Here is a 23,596-nt window from a genome sequence, read left to right as displayed (position 1 = left end):
TGCAGTGGGCACTCAAGATGCAATGGTCGCAGTCCTCCGGCAGGATGTCGGACCCGATTCAGGTGCCGCCCTCGGTCGCCCGGGACCTTCTGTGGTGGGCCGTCGAAGGCAACTTGATGAAGGGGGCTCCGTTTTGGCTTCCCTGGCCGGAGGTGACGATCGTGTCGGATGCATCCCTCACGGGATGGGGAGCTCATGCCAACGGGCTGACAGTCAGCGGTCGTTGGTCTCCGTCGGAGTCCAGACTCCATATCAATCTGTTGGAGCTGAGGGCCGTCAGGCTAGCCCTGAGGGCTTTTCTGCCGACTGTGCGAGGGAAGAATGTCCTGATCCTGACGGACAACACAGTGGCCATGCACTACCTCAACAAAAAGGGGGGGGCAGGGTCACTTCCTCTGTGCAGGGAGGCGATGCAGCTCGAGTTCTGGGCCATCCAGCAGGAAGTTTCGATCTCGGCAGTTCATCTGGCCGGAGTCGAGAACGTGACGGCGGACGCTCTGAGCAGGCAGAGCACGATCTCTCACGAGTGGGAGTTGGCTCTGGAGATTCTCCTGGAGATCTTCGCCCTTTGGGGGACCCCTCAAGTGGATCTCTTTGCCTCCAGTGTCAACCGGAAGTGCGAAAGGTTTTGCTCGCGGGAATTTCCTCCAAGAGGAGCCTTAGGAGACGCGTTCGTGGTGGAGTGGTCGTTCCCGCTGCTGTACGCGTTTCCTCCGGTCCCCGTCATCCCGCAAGTGCTGCGGAGGTTACGGAAGTTCGGTTCCCGGATGATCCTCATTGCTCCGGCGTGGGCTCGGAGGACGTGGTACCCGGACCTTCTCGACTTGTCCATCTGCCCTCCACGTCGTCTTCCCTACCGAGACGATCTGCTCTCACGGGAGGGAGGTCAGGTTCTCCATCCAGAGGTCGGATCCCTCAACCTTCACGCTTGGCTTCTGAAAGGTTGAGGTATAAGGATTGGGACCTCCCTGAAGACGTGATGGAGGTGTTGCTTTCGGCCCGAAGGCCCGCAACTAAGTCTCTGTACCGTTGCCGTTGGCGTAAGTTCTGCGACTGGTGCAGAGTTCAGAATGTGGATCCTTTTGCATGTGACATCCCCATGGTTCTGTCCTTTTTGCTTTCTTTGGCCCACAGGGGCTTGCAAGTGGGTACCGTTAAGGGTTACCTGGCGGCGCTGTCCATCTTTAAGCGCTCATCTGAAGAATGTTCTTACTTTAAAATCCCTTTAATTTCACAGTTTCTGAAAGGGCTCACTAATGTGTTCCCTCCGTCGCCTTTCCTGGTGCCCGGTTGGGATTTGAACCTTGTTCTTAGGTTTCTTATGGGTGCTCCGTTTGAGCCGTTACATTCTTGCCCTTTGAGGCTGTTGACTTTGAAAACTGTGTTTTTAGTTGCGGTTACTTCCGCTCGCAGAGTGAGTGAGTTACAGGCACTTTCTGTTAAGCCGCCCTTCACTGTATTTCACAAGGACAGGGTTGTCCTTCGAGTTCGTCCTTCTTTTCTTCCGAAGGTAGTGACGGAATTTCATTTGGCCCAGAAGATTGTTCTTCCGGCATTCTATCCTCCTCCGCATCCTGGTAAGGAAGAGGAGAGGCTCCATAGGCTTGATCCTAGGAGAGCTTTGAGCTTTTATGTTTCTCGCATGTCCCGGGTCAGAGTGGACGATCAACTCTTTATTGGTTACGCTGGTAAGCGCTTGGGGCAAGCTGTGACGAAACAGACTTTGTCCCGCTGGATTATTTTGGCCATCTCGGAGTGTTACCGCTTGGCGGGCAAGGTCCCTCCGGCTGGCTTGCGGGCCCATTCTACCAGGGGCTTGGCTGCATCTACTGCCCTGCAGAGGGGTGTTCCTATTCGCAACATCTGTGATGCTGCCACCTGGGCTTCAGTGCATACATTTGTGCGGCATTATTCCCTCGATTCCATCAGAGGGCAGGATCTGGCCTTTGGCAAGGCGGTCCTTTGCTCTGCTATTTGATTGGCTATTCTAAATTTTGTTTCTAAATTCTTTCCCTCCTCCTTGATTTGGTACTGCTTTGGGAGTCTGTCATAGATATGGAATACGTCGGAGGACCCAATCCCCTCGAAGAACAAGTTACTTTCTTACCTGGTAACGTTCTTTCGATGGGATGGTCCGACGACGTATTCCATATCGCTCCCGCCCTGCCTTCCCCGCTGCAGAATTTCTGTTGCGTTTGCAGCTTACGTTCCGCAAGGCTTTGTGTCGGACTGGCAGTTGACTCTTGTCACACGTTCTGGGGGAAAAAACTACAACTGAGGCTACTGGCGTCGTGCGTCCTACTTATCACATCGGATGACGTCGGACGTCGGAGGAGGTCCTCGACGGCGGCGCATCGACGTCATCGACGCAGGACGCAGACGCCGAAAAAGTTTCCGAAGCAGCACAGCTGTGGTGATTACTGTCATAGATATGGAATACGTCGTCGGACCATCCCATCGAAAGAACGTTACCAGGTAAGAAAGTAACTTGTTCTTTGATCTGTTTTTGAAATATATCCCCAATATTTTGATCTAGCTTGTGCTTGTTGGCTTACTCAGATGATATCCCTCGGAAAGCTGCAGTTACTACTCAGTTGTGCAAATGCAATACATTTTTATTTTTATAAGCATGAATTGTATTTATCAGTGAATTTTATGTAACATAATAAATGCACTTCACAAATGTGCAAATCAATCTGTCTCCTGAAACAAAGCGTGACAGATGCCACATTGCAGGGACCTCACAATAGGTGATGATACATATTTTGTGCATCACCGAAAAGTCATCTGGCCAGTCTCACATTTTTAGACAAAAGGTGCAGCACAAGTGCCGCCAGCTCTCATTTGTGTGGTTCAGCATGTATTAGTAGTTCTGTCTGAGATTGTTAATGGTGCTTGTTAAGTTTTCTTTGGAATGTTCTCTGTTGTTCAAGTTCCTAGGTATCCTATGCATTTTTGAGCTCAACATTTTTCTCAGTACGAGTACAATTTAGCATTCCTTAAACAGTGAGCACATGGCACTTTTGAACACTAATTTATGGTCAGTGAGGCAACTCATGTTTTTCGTATTGTTAATAGATTTTCGGAAGCAGTGATCTTTGCACCAACTGTTGTACAGGTCTGTGAAAGCTATGCTCTTCTTCACATTGCAGGATTTTTGTATTTCATGTTTTTGCACACCATCTTAAAATATCACTCTCCATCCATATTTTACAGATCACAGAGCTTCTTGATGTTTCAATGGAATTGGGATGTTTCCTAGCTGGCGCACTTATCTCTTCCCAGGGTCACATGGTTACTGAAGAAATTATGTCTTGTATCGAACCAATACGTGATTTTCTTGCCATCATTTTCTTTGCCTCTATTGGTAAGATACCCTTTTTGTTATTTGAAAACTAGGAAATAATTATCCTTGTGCAAATTGTGACTCCTTTATAGCAAAGCGTTTTCATTGAATATAGATTGCCTATTATAAGTGAAACAAACATGTAATCATGGTGTCCTGAAAATGCCAGAATTCATTTGTTGGCCTATTTGTTTTCAGACTATGCCATTTTGGAACTTATTTTTCTTCAGATGATGGCATTCTAATTTACACACTGTTATATTTCTTTCACAAGCACTCTGTGCCCCTGTTCTTTTGAGAAGAGTTAACTTGACTTTGGCCCAACAGATAAACAAGATGTTATCAATGTCCATTGTTTAAGTGCTTTCTGAATTTTTTTTATTTGTCAACATGCATACTACCAGAGGGTGACATTAATGCCATAAATGCTAAGAATCCGAAACCAAAGCGACAAATCTTCTGTTTTGTAACTGGCTTTACACTTACACTTTTGCCTTCAGAGCTAGAAAGTACATAAAATAAGGTTAATATGGCTTATTGAGGTTCTTTGCTATACCAAACATGTTGATGTCTTGTTACGCCATCACACACAGCCAAATTCTTCTGTGGCAAGGTCCTGGCAGGTTTCATGGCGACTGAAGGACTTGGGGAAGCTACAGTTCCCAGCAGTCTGTGCCTGCTTTTCGGGGTAATAAACCACAGCGCGTTGGCCACGTGACACGGAAGCACCGGAAGCCAAGTCAAAATTGTGCAGAGGTCACACAGCGCTCTAAAATGATTTCCATTGAGTTTGTGTCCATTTCTCAGCTGTACCTGTTTGTATGTGTTTTTCCCTGTCAGTCTTCTGTTGTGCCACTGACCACTGCCTTGTGTCTGGACTTCTGTTCGTTGTGTTCCTCTCTTTCTCTTCCTTCTGGACTTACAGGTGTACATGTCATGTTCCATCTGGATCTCCTGTGTACTGAATCCTACCTGCGATATATCGACCCTTCTTGGACTCTCCTTATACTGACCCATGGGGGTCTGCGGACTCCATTAAGGGTTTTGTGCTTTGTTTTCCATTTGCTGGATCTTATGTGTAACACACCCTGCCTGTGAATTTCACTCACTTAGAACTTCCCCTGTATTGGCGCTTCGGGTCTGTGTACCCATTAAGGACTTGTGCTTTGTGTTTCTCTCCTGCTGCCTTTTTTGGACCATCAGATTGTGTTGGACCAATTTCCACCCTCTTGGAAAGGATTGTTTTGACTCCTTCCTGCTAGTGCGTCCTGGTACCGTCAGGAAAGGCTCCAACAGGCATTGATTTGTCACACCTTGTGCCGTTGCATGGGTGTCTGTTTTATGGACTCTTGATTTCTGGAGAGTTGTTCTGAATAGATCATCTATCTGTTTGGGTCCCAGGATCCAGGTAGGCTTTGGATTCTTGATTGTTTTCTACCTTCTTGATTGTGTTGGTTGTAGCAGTTTGCTCTCGCATTGCATCTTCCTCTTCTCCAGCTTGGGGTGCGCTCCCTAACCATGTTCACACCCACTCTGCTTCTTTCTCACCTTCTGACCTTTCCATTCATTTTGCATGACCCTTCAGTGAGTGAGGAGGTAGTTGGGCAATACACGCAGATGTCTTGTGTAGCCATCGCAGTTTTAATTTAGCTGACTTAACCCACAGAAGTCAGGAATGTAATGAAATCGATCTATGGAAGATATTTGTTTTTCTATGGTTTCTTTTTGCTAAAGAATGACACACATTTTTTCTGTTCATCATTTTTCAAATTACGATGCAATGACATTTACTCTCTCAAAACTTGAAAAATATCAGTGATTGTAACAATCCCCACCCTCCAACCCACCCATAGTGCTCGTGCCATATGTTACAATAAAATTATGCAATCCTCACATGTATAATCTCTTTAGGAACTTGTCACCAACTATTCACCAACCACGATCATGCTTGCGAATATGGAATGGAGGAGAAATAACCCTCACTTCAAACCCCTAGTCCGACCCAGAATGCCAGCGATGACCCGCCTTTCGCACCCTAATCTCTTCTATCTTTATACTTGTGCAAAAAATTCAACCATTCCCCTTCTCTGGAAGACCGAACATTATGTAGTGTAGCCGTAATATTCTCCATCATATATATATTTCCTTAGCCTTAATCACCCATTCCCTCTTGGACGGCAGATTTTCCCTTTTCCATCCAATCACCAAACAGGCCTTAGCGGCCAACAACAAGTGGACCATGTGTGGAAGCAGCCTCCACGTCCCTTCATGTTCCAACCCGAACAGGTTGTTGGTCTGACCTACTTGTCTCACGAAAATTTGAAAGTGAGCTTGACTATAGGACATTTTTTTCAAACATAGTGGAAATGGGACCACCGAATGGTGGACCGTCTTTGAAATTTTAGGATAAATCACACTGAGGGACAACAACGCTAGTAAATATGATTGTTGACTGCCAAACAGTGCAAATTTTATAGAATTGGGAAATTAGTGAGTTAGGTTACGGCGAGCTTTCTCTACTGTCCCCTCACCTAGACAGGCGATGCACCAGTGCCCTACTAGGGACAAGGACTCCAAGGGACAGAGAGATTCTCTTTATAGGGACTTTTAATTAATTGTTGGGACTGAATCGATAGGTTTAAATATTCCAAATTTGACATAATTGATTCTGCTCATGATGTGTTAAATGTGGGGGAGGAGACAGAATCCGAAACCCATTGCGACTTCAATTGTATTGAACCAACCCGAACAACACCTGCATTGGATCCATTTGCCACTCAATCCCTTCCAATCCTCTGATCCACCCTAACGCTTCCTTTTTAAAAGACCTGCACCTTACTACAGGACCACCACATGTGCCGATAAGAGGCTCTAAGCCCACAGCCCTGCCAATACATCGGATCAACCACAGGAAACATTCTGGACAGATGCACTGGGTCATACTGCCACCTGTGCAGGAGCTTTATCCTGTGCATTTTATACTGGCACGCTATGGATGTCTTGAACGCTGCCTTACACATTGCTCCCCACAGGTCCCCACAGGTCCTCACCTATTGCCCCATGTCCTGTTCCCATTTGGCCTTAACATATACACAGGACTTCCACCCCAGCAAAGCCCCACAGAGGGCCGAGATCAATCCCCTGTCCCCCCGACACGTATCCAGGATACTTTATGCATCAGCTCCTGCTGTGTTTTGAACCTCCACTTTTCCACCACCTTCACCACTTAACAGGGAGCTTACCAATACCCAGGGCGGACTTCAGCTCCTGTATTGAAATATACTTCCCCTTTACCCAAAGAAGACCCACCCTCTCACCCCTGCCTTGTACCATTCCTGAAATGTCAGCAGGTATGGCATCTCATCCCTCAACGGGGCCACCCAGTGATGACTCAAAGGAGATGGCCATGTTGCAACTCATTCATCCTGGGGTGCTGTCTCCAAATATCCGACAGCACACCCAAAATACCAGTTTCCCTAATCCTTCTGGGAAGTTTACCCAGTGGGACCTGTAACCACTCCCCTACTGTAACCGGTCTGTCTAGAAATGTCCATGTAGACCCATTACAATGACAGTAATTTAATACTCCCCCAGATGCAACAATCCCACCCCACAATCATCGAAAATTAACACTGTGTTTTATGTGAATATTTTGTTTTATTTAAAATTATAAATCAAGGAATTAAAGGTGGTCCCCTAACTTTCAATGCACTGGAAGTCGACAACAATCTCTAAATGAATACAGGCAGCTTGCCTGCAAAAAAGAAAATGCAACCTGCCTTCTGTGGTCTCACTAATGTTTTCATTCAATTCACACAATTCATTCAATTCACACAAACATCTTTACATAGAACACCAAATATGAATTACTGCTATAGAAGAAAATACTCCAAAATGTAAACACGTAAATTGACATTGGTTGTTCAATTGCAAAAGGTAAAAAAGTTCTCTGAATAAAACTTTAAACAAAAACAGTTCACCATTGACAAGTGTTTGCATCAGAGAAACATTTTTGCTCTAACATATGGTTCTCTGATTTTGGGGCACATTTCTCTCTAAAATATTGGACACCATCTGTGACAAACTGTAGGTTATTATTGGATATGTTAGTAGTGTTGAATAGATTTCATATCATTTTAATGGTTTGAGCTCTAGTAATCTTTTTTGTTTTGAAATTTGCGTATAGCAGCGGCTAACTCATGCCATTCCCCAGGGATAAGATTCACCCTCACATCACCCCAGTTTCATGAGACATTAAAGTAATGATTTCAGTTGCTTTGATTACTATAGTCAACACCACTCACAATGGCTTTGCATTCCACATTTCAATTGGGGGTGTCCAAGGCCTCCAGAGATGCCAGATTTCCTCAAAAAGCGTTATTGCTAACTGTCCAACAGGGATCTTCCAAAATATTTTGAATTGCTATCTGGGATTTAATTGAATTCTTGGGATATTTGTTGAACTGCTCTGGGATCATTGTACTCACTTTTGATTAGTCTTTCAAAGACCGAAGACGCATAGGGGCAACATCTGGCTTCACACAGCACTGGCAGATAATCTCTTTCAGTCTGTCCACCTACTCACAAACTCTCTGTATGATAGTCTGTTTCTGTCTAGGGAAAGGACTCTGCATTATTCCCATCTAGAAAAAGGCCTACTTAGGATTTCTTATCTGCTACTTCCAGGAATCACAATCTGCTTTCTCCTGTTGGACAGTCTCTCTTGTTGTTCTGCCGCCTTTCTTTTATACTTGTTTGAGTTTAAGTACCCAGCAAACTCCAAACATCCAGCATCATTTGACACAGCATTTTGAATTGGAAAGAGCAAGTGATGGCTTCCTTACTAGCTGGCACCATTCTACTGGCCCTGTGTATTTTCAGTGTTTTAAGGTGTTATTTCGGCTATGAGCTAGCTGTCCGCTCAAAAATGGGGACACAACTTTGGACTGGAAATTTTATTTTTCTTTTAATTTACTGACGCAAATGATATATTCAAACTTGCAAGAATATTCTGAATCCTTTCATGTTTTTGTGCATGCATGCATAAGAGTTATTAAAATATGTATTTTATTAATACATCATTTGTTTTAATATATCACGTTTACATGCATATGATTCTCCTTTTTGTGCTGAATACGAATCTATATTTGTTTTTCATATCAAATGACAAAGGGGGTCTGAAGTTAAAACTAAAATGATTTTCCCACATTGGCCACTGTGAATGTACATTTATTAATTGTTTTTTTAAACTATTAACTAGCTTGCATTTCAATTGTATGTTGCCCTGCTCTGTTTTACAATACTGAGAATGACATTCTGTGGATCAAAAGGGTCCTTTAAAAGGCTTCTTAAAGGAACAGATACATTCTTGATGAGGCCTAATACTCTGCCAAGATCTGATGTAACGATCTGTGTAATCATTTGGTATTTGTTTTTTTAAACACATTATTTTTTATTATGTTTTCATAAAGTACAACATTCCATGATCAGGTAACTTGAAACCCCCAACAGTCTCTTCCCCCACCCAATCTTCTCCTCTCTACCTCCCTATCCCCCTGAACCCATAACCCTCTTCTCCCACCTTCCCCTGTTGCTGAATGGTGTCCAACCGCACCCTCATCCGTGCTTAATGTCACAATGTGCTCTCCCAGTGGCTGACCTTTTCCTCTGGAATCAAATTACATTCCACTCCCTTCCATTCCTCTCATAGTCCACTACAGCGGAAAGTGACTACGGGTAGGACAGTATCTGAAGAAATACGCCGTGCAGTTGGCACTCTTGCAGAAAAGCCATCTACAGGGTGACAGATTTGAAAAAGTTGGAATCTAAATGGCGTTTGCCAGAGGAGTACTGATCTGGGGAGGCCCGGGGGATCCCTCTACTGGTGGAACGGACGGTAGGGGACACAGAATGGAAGGGACACAAATTTGTTTACCTCTCCCTGGGATGCCAAGTGCCCCTAGTTTGCTTCATGGGCAGGTCAGGGGTCACTGGGAGACACCTTCCAGATCTGTTGGCACAGCTGCAGGAGTTATGCGTTCCTGCCCACCCCTCCAAATGACCCTCTGCAAGATCCGTGCCTCCATGGGTTGCAGCCTCATTCTGGTTGCCCCCACCTTCCCCCCCGACTGGCCTTCGAGACCCTGGTTTTCGGATCTGCTGCAGTTGTGCTCCCAGGGTCCTGTTCATTTTACGAGGCCCAGCAGGGGCTTACTGGGGTAGTGGAACATCCAGACCTGGACAAACTGGTCCTTGAGGCCTGGTTTCTGATCAGCTGATGATTCAGTGAGCTCAATTTTCAGATGACAACTTGGGACATCATTCAGCAGTCAAGGAGGCCCTCGACTCGGTCCCAGTATAAGAGAAAATTGACTAGTTTCTGCCATTGGGCTCGCAGCAAGGGTCTGGATCCTGTCACCTGTCCTCTGGATGACGTACTGGCCTTTTCAATTCACCTGGCTCGTTCTGGAGTTCAGGTGGATACTTGCCGCATATATTTGGCAGTCATTGGGGCTTAAAAGAATTCTCCTCAGCATTTGTTTTCTGCAGCCAACTCGGCGGTTAAGGCCCACCTTAAGGGGTTGTCTAGGCTTTTTCCTCCGGTGCAGAAGCCGCATCCGGTATGGGACCTCAATGTAGTTCTTGCAGATTTGCAAAGCAAGCCTTTTGAGCCAATGGCCTCTGTGGACATCTGCTTGTTGATGCTGAAGACGGTTTTATTGGTGGCTCTCGTCTCTGCGCACAGGGTTAGTGAGCTGTAGACGTTGTCTTCGTGCAAGCCCTTCACCACGTCTTACGACGACAGGGTCATCTTGCGCACTCACCCAAACTTCTTGCCCAAGGTGGTCTGTCCTCCCATCTGAATCCAGAAATCTGCCTGCCGGTGTGCTTCCCGAACCCACAGTCGTAGGCAGAAAGCGTCCTACATTCCTTGGACCTCAAGAGGGTTCTCAGGTTTTATCTCTCCCGGCTTTGACTTCCAAGCCTTCCATCACCCATTGGATTGTCCAGGCCATTTCGGAGTCCTACACGGCCATGGGCAAACCTGTTCCTGAGAGGATTCATGCCCATGCGGTCAGAGCTAAGGCCACGGCTGTCGTGTTTGAGAGACGTGCCTCTTGGGATGTCATCAGCAAGGTAGCTACTTGGGCCACTTTGTTGGCCTTCTGTAATCACTATTCTCTGGACACCAGGTCCTGGCGCGATGCAGAGTTTGGTCAGGCTGTTCTAAAGAACCATTTCGCTTCATCCTAGTTATGAGGCAGGTTGTTACAGCTCCACCCTATGTTCTGTGGAATCACCCACAAGGAAGGAGAATAGGGGACGGGACGTAGGAGTAACTAAAGTTACTCACTGTAGTGACTAGAGTCCCCTTTCCTCCATACGTCCCACCCACCTTCCCCCTGCTAGGATGCCAAGGGCTAATATGTATAGGTGTAGCCAGGTATCTAAGCGTCCAATGTGTTCAAACGGGAATGAGGTGAGGTGCCGGAGGGCGGGGCCTCTGCGGGGTGTTCCCACGCCCGAGGCCGCACCCCCACGCGCTATACTAGATTTAATGGCAAAGCTAAACTTTCTGCTGCCAAAAGTTCCGGTACCATCCCCATGTTAGGGGACGCCCACAAGGATGGAGGAAAGGGGACTGTTCACTATGAATTTTCTCTAAGGCTGCTATGCTTCTTAGTAATCCGATAGCGGTGCTACCCACAAGCACTGTATCATCGGCGTAAGCAAGCCATCCAAGAGGGCTTTGGTTGATAGAAGGTGGAAAAATGTGACATTGCTTAAAAAAAAAAGGGGCATATCTGCCACAAGTAGGTTGTAAAGCAGGGGTGGCAAAGCACACCCCTGCTTTACCCCACTGTCAGTTCTAATATCAGAAGAGATGGCCCCACCATGATCCAATCTCACACAGTCAGTCGTATCTTGATAAAGATGTCTCACCTTATATAAAATAGATCTATCGCAACACAATCTAATAATTTCTTTCCATAATAGGCTATGTGAGATAGTGTCAGAGACTTTCGTAAAATCAATAAAACAGACATCTAGTTTGCAATCGTTTTTTGCCAAACAGGATTGAATCAAATAAAGAAGAATAAACCTATTGAACAATAGCCCCATCCCGTTTCTAAAACCTGTTTGTTGGCAAGGTAAAATATCAGCATCCGTGACCCATCCATTTACTCTTTCTAATAAGCAAGCAGCAAAGATTTTGAGCTCCTGTATGATAGGGCTAGAAGCCTGTAGTTGTTAGGGTTAATTTGAGAACCTTTTTTAAAAATGGGAACCAGTGGAGTCTTTTTCCAAGAACAAGGTATAGTACCCATTTAAGCTATGTCCTTAAAAATCCTGCACAAATTATCCAGCCATATTTCGGGTTGCTCCTTGATTATGATATTCAGTAGCCCATCAGGCCCGGGGGCTCGAAGATTTTAATCGATCGATCGATCTATCTATCTATCATTCTCAGGATATCATCATAATGAAACAAAAACCAGTTACAATCATAGCACCTATCTTTACTGGGAGCCAACCTTTCAGTAAACATTTTGACATTTAGCAGATCGCCTTTAAAGTATAAACTTAATCCAAATGCCATCTGATATGGGATTAGACTCAATAACATTATTTGCCATATGCCTATTAACAAGGGACCAAAGCACTTTATTATTCGTAGGTTGCAAGGCCTCGTACATAATCTTCAAATAAACATTGTGTTGAGAATGTTCATGGGACCTAACCCAGTTTTTATACTTAGTTTTTTGATTCGAAATGCTCTAATTTTACTTAAAGGTTCAATATCGAGGCATAAAATAAGCAGCATCGCATCACAATTTGCGATACAATACTGCTGTTTTGGTATATATTTAATGAACCATTCATGTCGCACCAACTGCGATATGATTTCTATACTACAAATCAGCTCATTAAAAAAAAGATTGTGCCTAAACTCTGCCTCTACTCTGCCTCTCAGTCTGTGCACAGCATGCACTGCAGGCGAAGCAGAAGCACCTGGGCTGGGCTAAAAATATTGTATCAATGTTATGAGCCCAGCCCAGCCCGAATGCAGCATCATCACGTGAGAGGAGGATCTCAGCCCCCCTCTCACACTCGGCTCTGGCTTTTTTGAGGTAAGGTGGAGGGAGTGCTTAGGGGAGGTTTGGGTGGGGGTGCCGGGCCCTTTTGCAGTAAATGTGTTTCATGGGGTCCTGGGTATTTGGCAAGTGGCCATCCTGGGAAGAAAGATTTCTCCTGCCCGTTCGGGTGGGAGAAATATTAATTCCAGCCATACCTGCTATTACCAAGCCCCTAAGTAACACAGCATGCTCGTAGAAGGCTTTAAAATATTCTTTAATTCTTGTGACAAGTGCAGATTTTCTCACGAGAATGAAAGAATATTTAAAGCCTTCTGCGAGCAGGCTGTGTTATTACTGCAGGTGCTGGGTGTTGGCAAGTGGTTGAGAATAATATTTATCCGGCCTGTTCGGATGGGAGAAATATTATTGCCAGCCACTTGATAACACCCAGCACATGCCGTAATAACGCAGCCTGCTTCCAGAAGGCCTTTGAAAAAGGCTTCTGTGAGCAGCAACAGGCCCGGCAGAAGATGCGTGCCTCCTCTGACCCCCCCCCCCCCCCGGGCCACTGCGGAGGGTGAAAAAGTGGTGCAGAGTCAGACTGGGGCATACAATTGTCTCGGGCACCAACGAAAAAGTGCTCCACAGTTGCAAATTGGAATTAATTCCTTTTGTGACGCTGTTTGAATAACCCAAGGGGGAGGTTTCTGATAAAATGTGATGCAAATTGTACATTTTAGAGCATATCTATTCAGCAACACTGGTCAAAACTATTAGCCACATTAGTCCAGTAACTCATAAAACTGGCCCACATTGGCAAAAAGGTGGGCCACTTTGACCCAAAAAACGGGCCCACACAAGAATTTAGCGTTTTTGGATAAACCATTGGCCTATGCCCTATAGACCAGTCCGAGCCTGCAGTGGTGCATGGAGGTTAGCTGCCGAATTTATCATGAGGTAGGCAGCCAGTGCCAGTAGGAAGCTTTACACTGGCCATAACTTTAATGTGAGCACTGCAAAGCGCATATTAAAAGCCCCAGAACGAAAGTTGTGACTTTCTTGCTGGGCTTTGCGGACTGAAAACATGGGGGCATTTGCTGGGCCCTCTCCCCCCAAAGGCTTGAGTCCTCTTTTGTTTGTAAGTTTAGAAAGGCCCTGACACAGTCCCTGAATGCAGGGCTGGGTGTTAGCAAGTGGCTGGGTGGGAGGAATATTATTTCCAGCCACTTTCTAACACCCAAGCCCAGCAGTAACAACACAGTCTGGTGCTTGCAGAAGGCCTTTCAAAAGGGCTTCTGCAAGCAGGCTGTTATGTACCAACAGGCCCGGCTGAAGATTTGTGTCCCCCGGTGCTCCCACTGAGAGCGAAAATAGTGCAAGGCACCTATGAGGTGCATGGGGGTTAATAGCTGCCAAATATTACGAGGCAGCCAGCCAGCAGGCAGCATTACACTGACTGGCCACAGCTTTAATGCGAGCACTGCAAAGTGCATATTTTGTCCCAGAACGAAAATTGAGACTTTTGCTGTACTTAAGTGACTGCATACTGGAAACATTGGGGGCCGTTGCTGGACCCCCTGCCCCCAGAGGCTAGAGGCCTCTTTTGTTTATAAAGGCGAAAGGCCCCAACGCTGTCCCCCGATTGCTGGGCTGGGTGTTAGCAAGTGGCTGCACTGGCATTTATTTCTCCCGCCCGTTCGGGTGGGAGAAATATTATTTTCACTCCATGAGCAGCCTCCTACCCCTGAGTGAGTGTGCATTGTTGTGGGTACTGAGTTGCTTTTTGCTTATTTTGTAGGGATGTGTCTACAGTGTAGAGGAAGATTAGGCAGAGAAGACCTTCCCACTGTGACTTGATAACAATGGGCCTGAGAAGTAAGCAAAGCGTAGCCCAACTTTTTAATTCTAAAAATATCTTTTTAATTGTAGACTATTCAAAGGCCTTCTGCAAGCAGGATGTGTTTATTGGTGCAGGTGGCCGCTCTGGGAATACATTTTCTCCTGCCCATTCGAGTGGGAGAAATATGTATACTAGCCACTTGTTTGCGCTCAGCCCCACACTAAAAGCACTGCCGGTGCTGGCAGAAAGCCTTCTAAATATTCTTTCAATCACAATTTAAAGAATATTGGAATGCTTTCTGCTAGCAGGCTGTGTTAAAATTGCAGGGCTGTGTGCATTGTGTGGGCAAAATATTGTCCCAGAGCCCTTTGCTAGCACGCAGCTCTGCACTGATAACAAAGCCAGCAGAAGGGTAAATCATTTCTTTCATGTTGCTGCTGCACAGATAACAAAGGCCCAGCGATTATTGGAGTAAACTTGTCAGCAGCAACTACGACTTGCAATAATAGATTTGTGATCATGGAATGTTGGCACTTTAATCAGAATGGTGCTTGGAAGCAAGAGGAAACGGAAGACCCGAGAGTTCAAGACAATTTAGCATTTAAGCTAACTGTCAAGAGTCCCACAATGTGTAAATAAGTTAGATGCCTTAAACACCACATTTGCTACGAAGGTGACTCTCTACTCACCTTCGAGGATTGCAAGAGAAAATTCCATGTACCGGAAACGGAGAAGTTTCACTACACCCAGCTCCGTCAATGGTTGTCACATGACTCGATGAGAATACATGGGCACAGAGAACTGTCAGCACTGGAGCTCATGTAAATGACAACCCCACCCAGGGGGAAAATTTTCCACCCTGTACAGGATGCTGGACAGGGCAGACCCCGACTCTAAGGAGTCCTACATGACACGGTAGGAGAGACCTAGGCCGAGAAGTAGACAGGACCAGCTGGGAGCGCATCTGGACCTCTAAATGTGTAGCGAACAAAGAGGGAGCCATTAAGGTCTGTTATAGGTGGTACATGACACCAGAAATCCTTCACAAATGCGACCCCGCTATCCCGCTACACTGTTGGAGGGGCTGCACGGACACAGGGATGTTGTTCCACCTCCTCTGGGAATGCCTGATGGAAGAGAAGTTCTCAAGGGAGGTCCTGGAACAAATCCGACAGATCACAAGCCTATCAATACCGTGGGACCCCGGGACTGTCCTACTGGGAGACACGGGAGAAGGACAGTTCCCGATGACTGGCAACCTGGCGGACCTCTGCACACACCTACTGACCGCAGGCAAGATTTCAATCGCCAACCTGTGGAAACTTCAGGAAGGCCCAGCAATCCCTGTGTGGTGTGTCAAATGCTGGGACATCGCTGCAGCGGAGAAAATTACCACCATCCGCCTGGGCAACCAAAACAAGTTCCACAGCACCTGGGGCCCATTCCTGGACTTTGTGGAAAGATTCCCGGGAGTGGCCAGACAACCTCCAGAACTCCGCTGGCTAACTAAAATGGACTAACATCCTAGCGGCCCCCTGGACCGGCACACATGGCGGCTGACCCCATCGCAACCACAGCACCCATACCCTGTAACTTCGATCTGAGACTGACGCGACCCCTCCTCAGACCATTCCGGAACACCCCCCCCATTCTTTTCCCCCCTTTCGTTTTGACTTTGTTCTTTTTACCTCAGTTGAGGCATGTTTTCTTTTTCTTGTTTATTATGTTTCACTCAAAAGTATGTCACAAAGAATAATGAAGCCTCTGTTTATAAATGCCAATAAAATGTTACATTGAAAACAAATACACCACATTTGCACAGAAAGTGACTCAAAGCTATTTCTTTTTAAAGCTGAGTTCATCCATGAGATCAAACATGGTTTTGCATTCTGAGATGTGTAGTCTTCAGTTCAGGTGGTGCAAATACTCCAAGGATGGTGCTTTGGGTGTACTTTGCAAATAAACAAGACCATTGTGGCTCTTGAAACCCAACACAAATGTGTAGAGCTTGGAAGTTTGTGGCAGGTAAGTTAAATTGCTGGCAATTCTGGCTTCACTGCTTAACAAAAGCATGTGATCCTGGGCAAATCATTTGGCCCAACCACACCCGTGCTGGCAAGAACAGAAATTTGCATTTTATCCTGATTGCACTAATGTTATATTTGAGAGGTACATAGTAATCATTTCTGCATTCTTGCTAATTCTACGTCTTGGGGTACAACTAATTCTGGTGACATTAAATATTAGTAACAAAATTGCTAATCAAATAATAAGTTAATTTGCTAATCAAAACAATTTTCATTAGTAAATTCTGCTAATCAGTTTTTGAAAACGAATTTATGCCTTGCAATATGCATATCTTTCTTAATTTTTCTAAGTGAAGATCTGTACAATTTCTTTCTCTCAGCAATATTAACATCAAAGTTGGTGTTATATACCTTAACGACTGGGTTAACCCTGGTATTATTAGTAATATGGGTCTTTGATAGATATATACAATGTGAAATTGCCCATATCCAATCACCATCCTTTGACTTATGCTTTTCAAGTTCAGGGACAAAGTATTCCAAATACCTATACACAACCGTGATCGGTTCTGTTGGTCATAACAGTAATCGGTGACAATGTCAACTAATGGGTAGGGTACATGGATACATATATACATATATACATTTCTGAGGCTTGTGGAATCTGCTTAGACCCACATGCTATGCATAGGCCGACATCTAGTGGAAGCTGCAGAGTATTTCAGTTGTTGTTTTCGAAACTCGAAAAGGGATGTCGACAGCACGTGCCAATAATACTATCCCTAGTGTGCTGTCCACTGTATCCACGGTCCTTCATGCGTCGAGGTCCCTCAGATTGTTTTTTCCCATCATCGTAAGCGGACGCATATTGCGGAGTCTCATTTTGGCTAATGCCATTTGCTTATGACAAATTAAAAAATAGTATCCTTTTTCTTTCCTTTTCCTTACCGAAGTCAAGACTCAACTGACGTTTTCGGCCTTGGAAGGTCCACCGGGCCTAGGCCCTTAAAGTAAGAATAGTGGGGGGTGATCATTGTATAATGCATTTTCCCCTCCCTTCCCATTTTTGTCTGGCTGCCATTCCCCTTAAACATGGACGGAACACCATTTAAATGTTGCCCCACGTGCAATAAAAAATTCCTGTGGATAGATAAACACAGAGTGTGTAACTTGTCTAGCCCGCGACCATGACGAGGGGCATTGTCGAGCCTGCAAGCTCTTCAAAACAAAGACTCTTAAAGACCGAAGACTCAAGCGCTGGGCCATCACTCAATGTAGGCCGAGGCCGCTATTTACGTGGAGGCAGCTTCCAGTGATGGCAGCGTCGCCGTCTGTTCAGACAGCGAGGGCAACGGGGAACAGGCAGGTTCACAAGTGCAGGCCCCTGACCCCAAGAGACAGGCCAGCGGCTATGTTACAGGGACGACACCTGGCCGTGAAAGGACTACCACTACCCCCGCCACCAAACACACATCCGGGGGCAAGGAGTCGATGTAGTCAACCAAATGCCCAAGTACGGCATCAAAGGGGAGGTCTACAGAATCCCTGTCCTCTGGGCACTCGAGGTCCCGATCGCCCCATGACAGGCCCCGTAAGTCTTAAGGGCAAAGAAGACGCTGTCCCTAAAACAACATCGACCGAAAGTCGGCAGACGAGGCGGCGGTCCGCTCCATTACCGAAAGTCGACATCACACGTCGAAATTGGGTGTGGGGTCTAAAAACAGTGGTTTATCCCTCCTAGTCAAAAAGCATGTCACTGAGAGCCTGCTGAAGTCTAAGCATTCCAAGAAACACTCCTCCAAGAGCCCCAGTCATAAAGATAAGTTTCATAAGGTCAAGTCTACTTCTAGGGAGACCCACTCTGTCCCACAGGAGGAAGGTTCTTTGGCTGATGTCTTACAGAAAAAGGGCCAATCCACACCCCAGGGCCATCCTACACCCCTAGGTTAAGTGTCTGGCCCTCAGTACCCCAGTGTCATTCCCAGTTCAGCCCAGTGGACTGCAGAAGACATATAGTCATGACTAGAATTAACTTTATGGCCAATTTCTTTGGAAAAAAAAACACAGGCTTACTAAAACTTTCCGGTTACACCTCTTACTACTGAGGCTTCTAGCTCCCAGCTCCCAGCCCCAGCTAAAAGAGCTCGTCCTGAGTCACTACCCGTGTTCAGTACAGCTCAACCAGTACTAGGTGATCTGTATTACTTCCATACAGACACTGAAGGTGATAATGAAGACTGCCAGCAATCTGATCATTATTATGATGATGAGGCGGCAGAGGTGTATACCCAGGCCTCACCAATTCATCAGGACTCAACAGTGGCAGATTCGCCAGTGGATAATCAGCCTCTCCATAGCGACATGTTAATCAAGGCAGCTGAACACTTTAGTATCCAGACACAAGAAACTCAGCTGGACAAAGACTTTGTGGAGGATATTTTGGGTGACAAGAAGGCAGCCACCCAATTCATTATGATTTTACAATCTGTCCAGAAAAGGATTCAACCATCCCTGGAGACACCTAACTAGATATGGGCAGTAAAGCCGCGGGCAGAGAAACACTTTCACCCAGCGCCGTCTGAACCGCTCTATATCAGGGGCCAGCTCAAGCCGGATTCGCTCATGGTTACAACAACCCATAAAAGGGCAGGAACACCACTAGCCTCTTCAGAGGCACCCTCAGATAAGGAGAGTGAAAAGCTCTATACCATGGGGAGGAAGGCAGCTTTTCATACTAGAATCGCCAACAATTCAACACTCTTGGCAAGCTATAATTGCCATAAATGGGACGAAATAACTACCCTTATAGCTTCTGCTTCCGAACCGTTAAAGTCACGATTAGCCCTGGTAGCAGCTGACAGCAAAGCAACTTCCAGCTGCATTCGTAAAAATAACCTCAATGTCACAGATAATGCGGGCAGGATTATTGCTGAGGGGACCATAATCGAGTGTCACGCTTGGCTACGCCAGTCTGGCTTTAAGCTTGAGACCCAGGCTACGCTACTTAACATACCAGTGGAACCAACAGTCTTATTCAGCAAAGCCGTGGAGGATGCCCTAAAGTCCGCCAAGGAGGAATATGACATCCTAAAGTCGCGGGGGTAGTTGACAGACAATCCACCAGGCCAAAGGGGCGGGAGCAATTTTTGCCGTTTTTGTGGCCAAAAATTCCCAGAAAGGCTCTGGTTACGGAACAACCAGGGGCCAGCCTCACAGGGATGCCAAAGAGGGCAGCGCCAGTCCCCCGACTGGGGGAGATCTTCCACATCTAGAGGTGTAGGTACACCCCCCCCCCCAAGCAATGACAGCCTGTTACAGGTCCCCCCCATTTCACACTTCACCCACGCATGGGAGGGAATCAACACGGACAAGTGGATGCTATCGACAGTAGCCGGAGGTTATTGTGTGGCACTCATCTAGAAACCATCAAACCATCCCCCGCGCCAGAAAATGTCAACAAAGGAAGAACTCATCCTTCTCCAAGAGGTCAACGCACTACTTCTCAAGGACGCCATAGAGATCGTGCCGTCCAACGAGGTAAACGGGTATTTATTCAACCTACTTCCTTGTGCCAAAAAAAAAATCTGTGTGCCCAGTGTTAGACTTACACCCTGCAAACACTTATGTAAAGCCACAAAAATTCTGCAGGACAACGTTACAAGAGGTAATCCCCCTGCTAAAGCGGGGAGACTACATGGCAACACTGGATATGAAAGGTGCCTGTTTTCATATTTCAGTGTTCCCAGCGCACAGAAAACTCTTGTGTTTCAAGATGGCAACCCAGCACTACCAATTCAAAGTGCTAACATTCGGAATAGCGTCGGCTCCAAGGGTATTCACCACGGTAGTGGCAGTAGTGGCAGCGCACCTACGCCGAGAGGCAATCCTAGTGTACCCCTACCTGGATGACTGGCTGATAACGGGGGAAGCACATCATCTTTGCAAACAAAACGCGCAAAGAACCATAAACCTACTCTTCCAATTTGGTTTCTCAATAAATGAGAAAAAGTCGAGATTTGTGCCAAACACAACAAAACAGTTCCTAGGAGTTGTCTTAGACACAGAAGCAGGCTTGGCCTTTCCATCCATGGAAAGAGTACAAAACTTTCTACGGCAAATACCCTAGTATCAAACAGGTCGGTGATGGTGTCGTGCATATACCTGGTCCCGCATACACGCCTGCGCATGCGACCCATGCCGGAGTGGTTGGCGAAACAATGGTCTCAGGCAAGCGGTCAGTGGGAGCATATAATGGTGGTTTCGCCAACTCTAGTACAACATCTGCGCTGGTGGACAAAGGAAAACCTGTTAAAGGGAATACCCTTCTACGACCCGGAAGCGCAAGTTTTCGTAACAGACGCATCACTCTCTGGGTGGGGGGCACATTACCTTCACCACACAGTACATGGTCTGTGGATTCTCATCACTGCACAGAACCGCATCAACATACTGGAACTCCTGGCAGTATTCAAAGCGCTTCAAGCATTCGAAGCGCAGTTGACGAACAAAACGGTTCAAATCCTGACAGACAATACCACTGCAATATTCTATGTAAACAAACAAGGGGGCACACACTCCCCAAATCTATCCAAGCTGGTGTTGGGGAGAATTCTCTGGTAAGGCTAATTTCCCAAACCTAGTGAGACACCCAGCAGCTTTGCTGGATTTTTGGGGTTTCTTTTTTTCTCCTACTAAGAGTGAGACTCTTTCTCCCACTCTTAGGCATGATTTGAGAATGTCCTTTGACTATGTAATGTGTTTTATGGGCTATGGGGTCTTTTATCCCATGGGCTTCATGTGTTTTTGGTATGTGTGTTACACAGCACCCTCAGTGCAGTAACAAAGGGGTGTCATAGTGACTCCCAAACATAGACTCCATACGCTGGGACTGACTACTGTCTCCCAGGGCATGTAAAGTCACCATTGGCTTTACTAGTCTCAAATTGTGAACAGAACCAGTACAAACCATCATATTGTGGAAGTACTGGTAGGGGTAATTCGATTGCCCCTGGGTCTGTTTTCCAAGGGGGCACTGTCCAGCCCCCCTTGTCGAGTTTCTGGCTGGTGGCAGTGGATACCACGCAAAATATTCCACCGGAATATTTCCTATGGGATTTTACCATTCATTTTAAACACACCAATTTTTGGTGCAATTTTAAAGATACCGACGGGTTATTTATTTAATATTTATTTCCCGGTTGGGTCTTTTTGCCAGGATGCAGTTTTAAAATTGCGTTTGTGTTCACCTCTGAAACTCTAACCAAAGTCGATCTCTTTGTTCCACTTTTTGGCGGGCTTGTTCACAGAAGCCCTCCAAATGGTGCCAATCTGTCTAGGGTCAACAGGATGTGTGGGAGGGGGGATTAGGCACCCTGGACTGAGTTGCCTTGGCAACTCAAGTCGCACTCTTGTGTGATTGGCCAAGTGGTGAGCCGCCCGGCTCACCACTTAGCACGTTTGAGTGACAGCTAGGCTGATGAATGGGGGTTTTGCTGCATAAAAGCAGGGCTTTGGGGACTGGAACTTCAGAAGTCGCCACAGGACCTAAAGAAACTGAAGAGGGGAGAAGCTGAGCCATCTACAATGACGACACCACCGGTGGAGCCCTGCTGTATGAACTCACCACTTCCCCGACGACAGAGGAAATCTTCTTCCCTGAGAGTCTTCTTCCCTTTGAGCTCGTGGGACCAACCAGTTCGCCTTTTTCGCCTTCCTGGATCGTCTCGTGGTCGAATCGTCCGTGCCAAGCACCCCGGCGGCCGGATAGCCACGCGTCACCACTACCGCGAAGAAAAGGGTCGTACCTTTTAACCGGGAAACTCTGCGGCTGTTTTCTTCCCTGGCAGTTCAACGACCCCCAGCTTTCCTCCACGTCGAGATCTTCTCTTCCCCTGGACGAAGCCCCGACTTGCACCAGCTGCCAGGAACTACTGCCCCCACTGGAGCTTTCTCACCATTTCAGGTACTGTGTCCCGCTGGTCTCCCTTGCAACAGATTGTCCAAGGTGTCCCGTAAATCCTTGACTCTCTATCCTGGGGTGACCTCGGACCTGCTAACTTTACCTTTCTGAACTGATCCAACCTTTTTTTGACTTTTATGCAAAGACTTTGAGTGCATTTCCACTGTGTGATCTTGGGCACATTCCGCCTTGCTCTCTCCAAGAGTGGAGAAACTCTGCAGCTGGTTTCTTCCCTGGCAGTCCACTCCAAGAGTGGGCCTGAGCTATGAACTTTTTGCTATACAGTAGACCCTGCCTTTCTTGACTTGCTGTGGTTTCTTAAGTGTTGGGACTGTGTTATTTTCCTAATTTGCCTTTCCTCTCCCTTTTTAAACAAATTATTGGAGTGCCATCTACGGTTACGCGCTCACCTCTGTTTTGCTAAATAAGTGGTGTCTTAACCTAGACTTGTCGAATAATTAACTAGGGAGGTGTATATACTTATAGTGACTGTGTTTGAACTTGCTTGACATATTAGTGCCAGTGTATTTTTACAAGTGTGTTTTTAAATAAATAATGATATACTTTTATACCAAAGCTCTGGTCAGTGTTTGCTTGTGCTACTGTTTTTTAGCCCCATTGTGTATACTCTATATACTGCCTAACTCTTCTTGAGAGAAGTCTGACTGCTCAGCCACAGCTACAGGTAAATCTGGGTGGTGCAGACTGCTACCAATTGGGTTTACTGCTTACTCCTGTGGTCTTAAACTTTTTGCAGTGGTCCCTAAGGGAACTGCACAGGTTTCTGCCTAACAGCTGGCACAGAAAATATGGATCTGGGTACTCAAACGGGGCATTTTCCTATCCTCCCAACGCGTTGCAGCGGTATTCAACACTTTAGCAGACTCTCTAAGCAGAGGTCCCGTACCAGAGAAACACGAGTAACAACTAGACTCAAGCATCGTAGACCACATGTTCTCTTAGTGGGGTTATCCCACGCTGGACTTGTTCGCTACAGGAGAAAACAAGCGGTGCCCAGACTTCGCGTCCAGGTCAGGGAAATTTGATTACGCTTTTCCCCCCTACTCCCCTAATGAGCAGGGTAGTGAACAAAATTCACAGGGAGCAGATGACGCTCAACCTAGTTGCTCCCAGGTGGGCAAGACAGCCATGGTATCCACATCTGCGCAAATTGGCGAAGTGCTTTCCCATCAAACTCATGTGTCAAACTTATTGACCCAACACGGGGGAATAACAGTACACCCTTAACCACACTCCATGAACCTGGCAGCTTGGCTCTTGAGGTCATAGAGGTTGGACACCTTAATCTGCCACAGCCACAAACCAAACACCAGACACTGCTAT

General features: G+C 46.4%; 1 protein-coding gene across 3 annotated transcripts in view; it reads left to right on the top strand.

Annotated features, from left to right (window-relative positions):
* Window positions 1-23,596, top strand: part of TMCO3 (transmembrane and coiled-coil domains 3) — a 1,285,122-nt gene that overhangs the window by 967,378 nt on the left and 294,148 nt on the right. For all 3 annotated transcript variants that reach the window (XR_011283572.1, XM_069637136.1, XM_069637137.1), the window contains exon 10: window positions 3,217-3,367. Coding sequence is in view for 2 of the 3 variants with exons in the window: in XM_069637136.1 (XP_069493237.1) it covers window positions 3,217-3,367 (151 nt within the window). In the remaining variant the exon portion in view is untranslated. The remainder of the gene's footprint in view (window positions 1-3,216; window positions 3,368-23,596) is intronic.

Source organism: Ambystoma mexicanum, chromosome 7p, assembly GCF_040938575.1.
Source record: "Ambystoma mexicanum isolate Mex_15411 chromosome 7p, UKY_AmexF1_1, whole genome shotgun sequence".
NCBI classification, from domain to species: Eukaryota; Metazoa; Chordata; class Amphibia; order Caudata; family Ambystomatidae; genus Ambystoma; species Ambystoma mexicanum.
The sequence above is the reverse complement of the archived record's forward strand: the minus strand, read 5'-3'. Positions and strand labels throughout refer to the sequence as shown.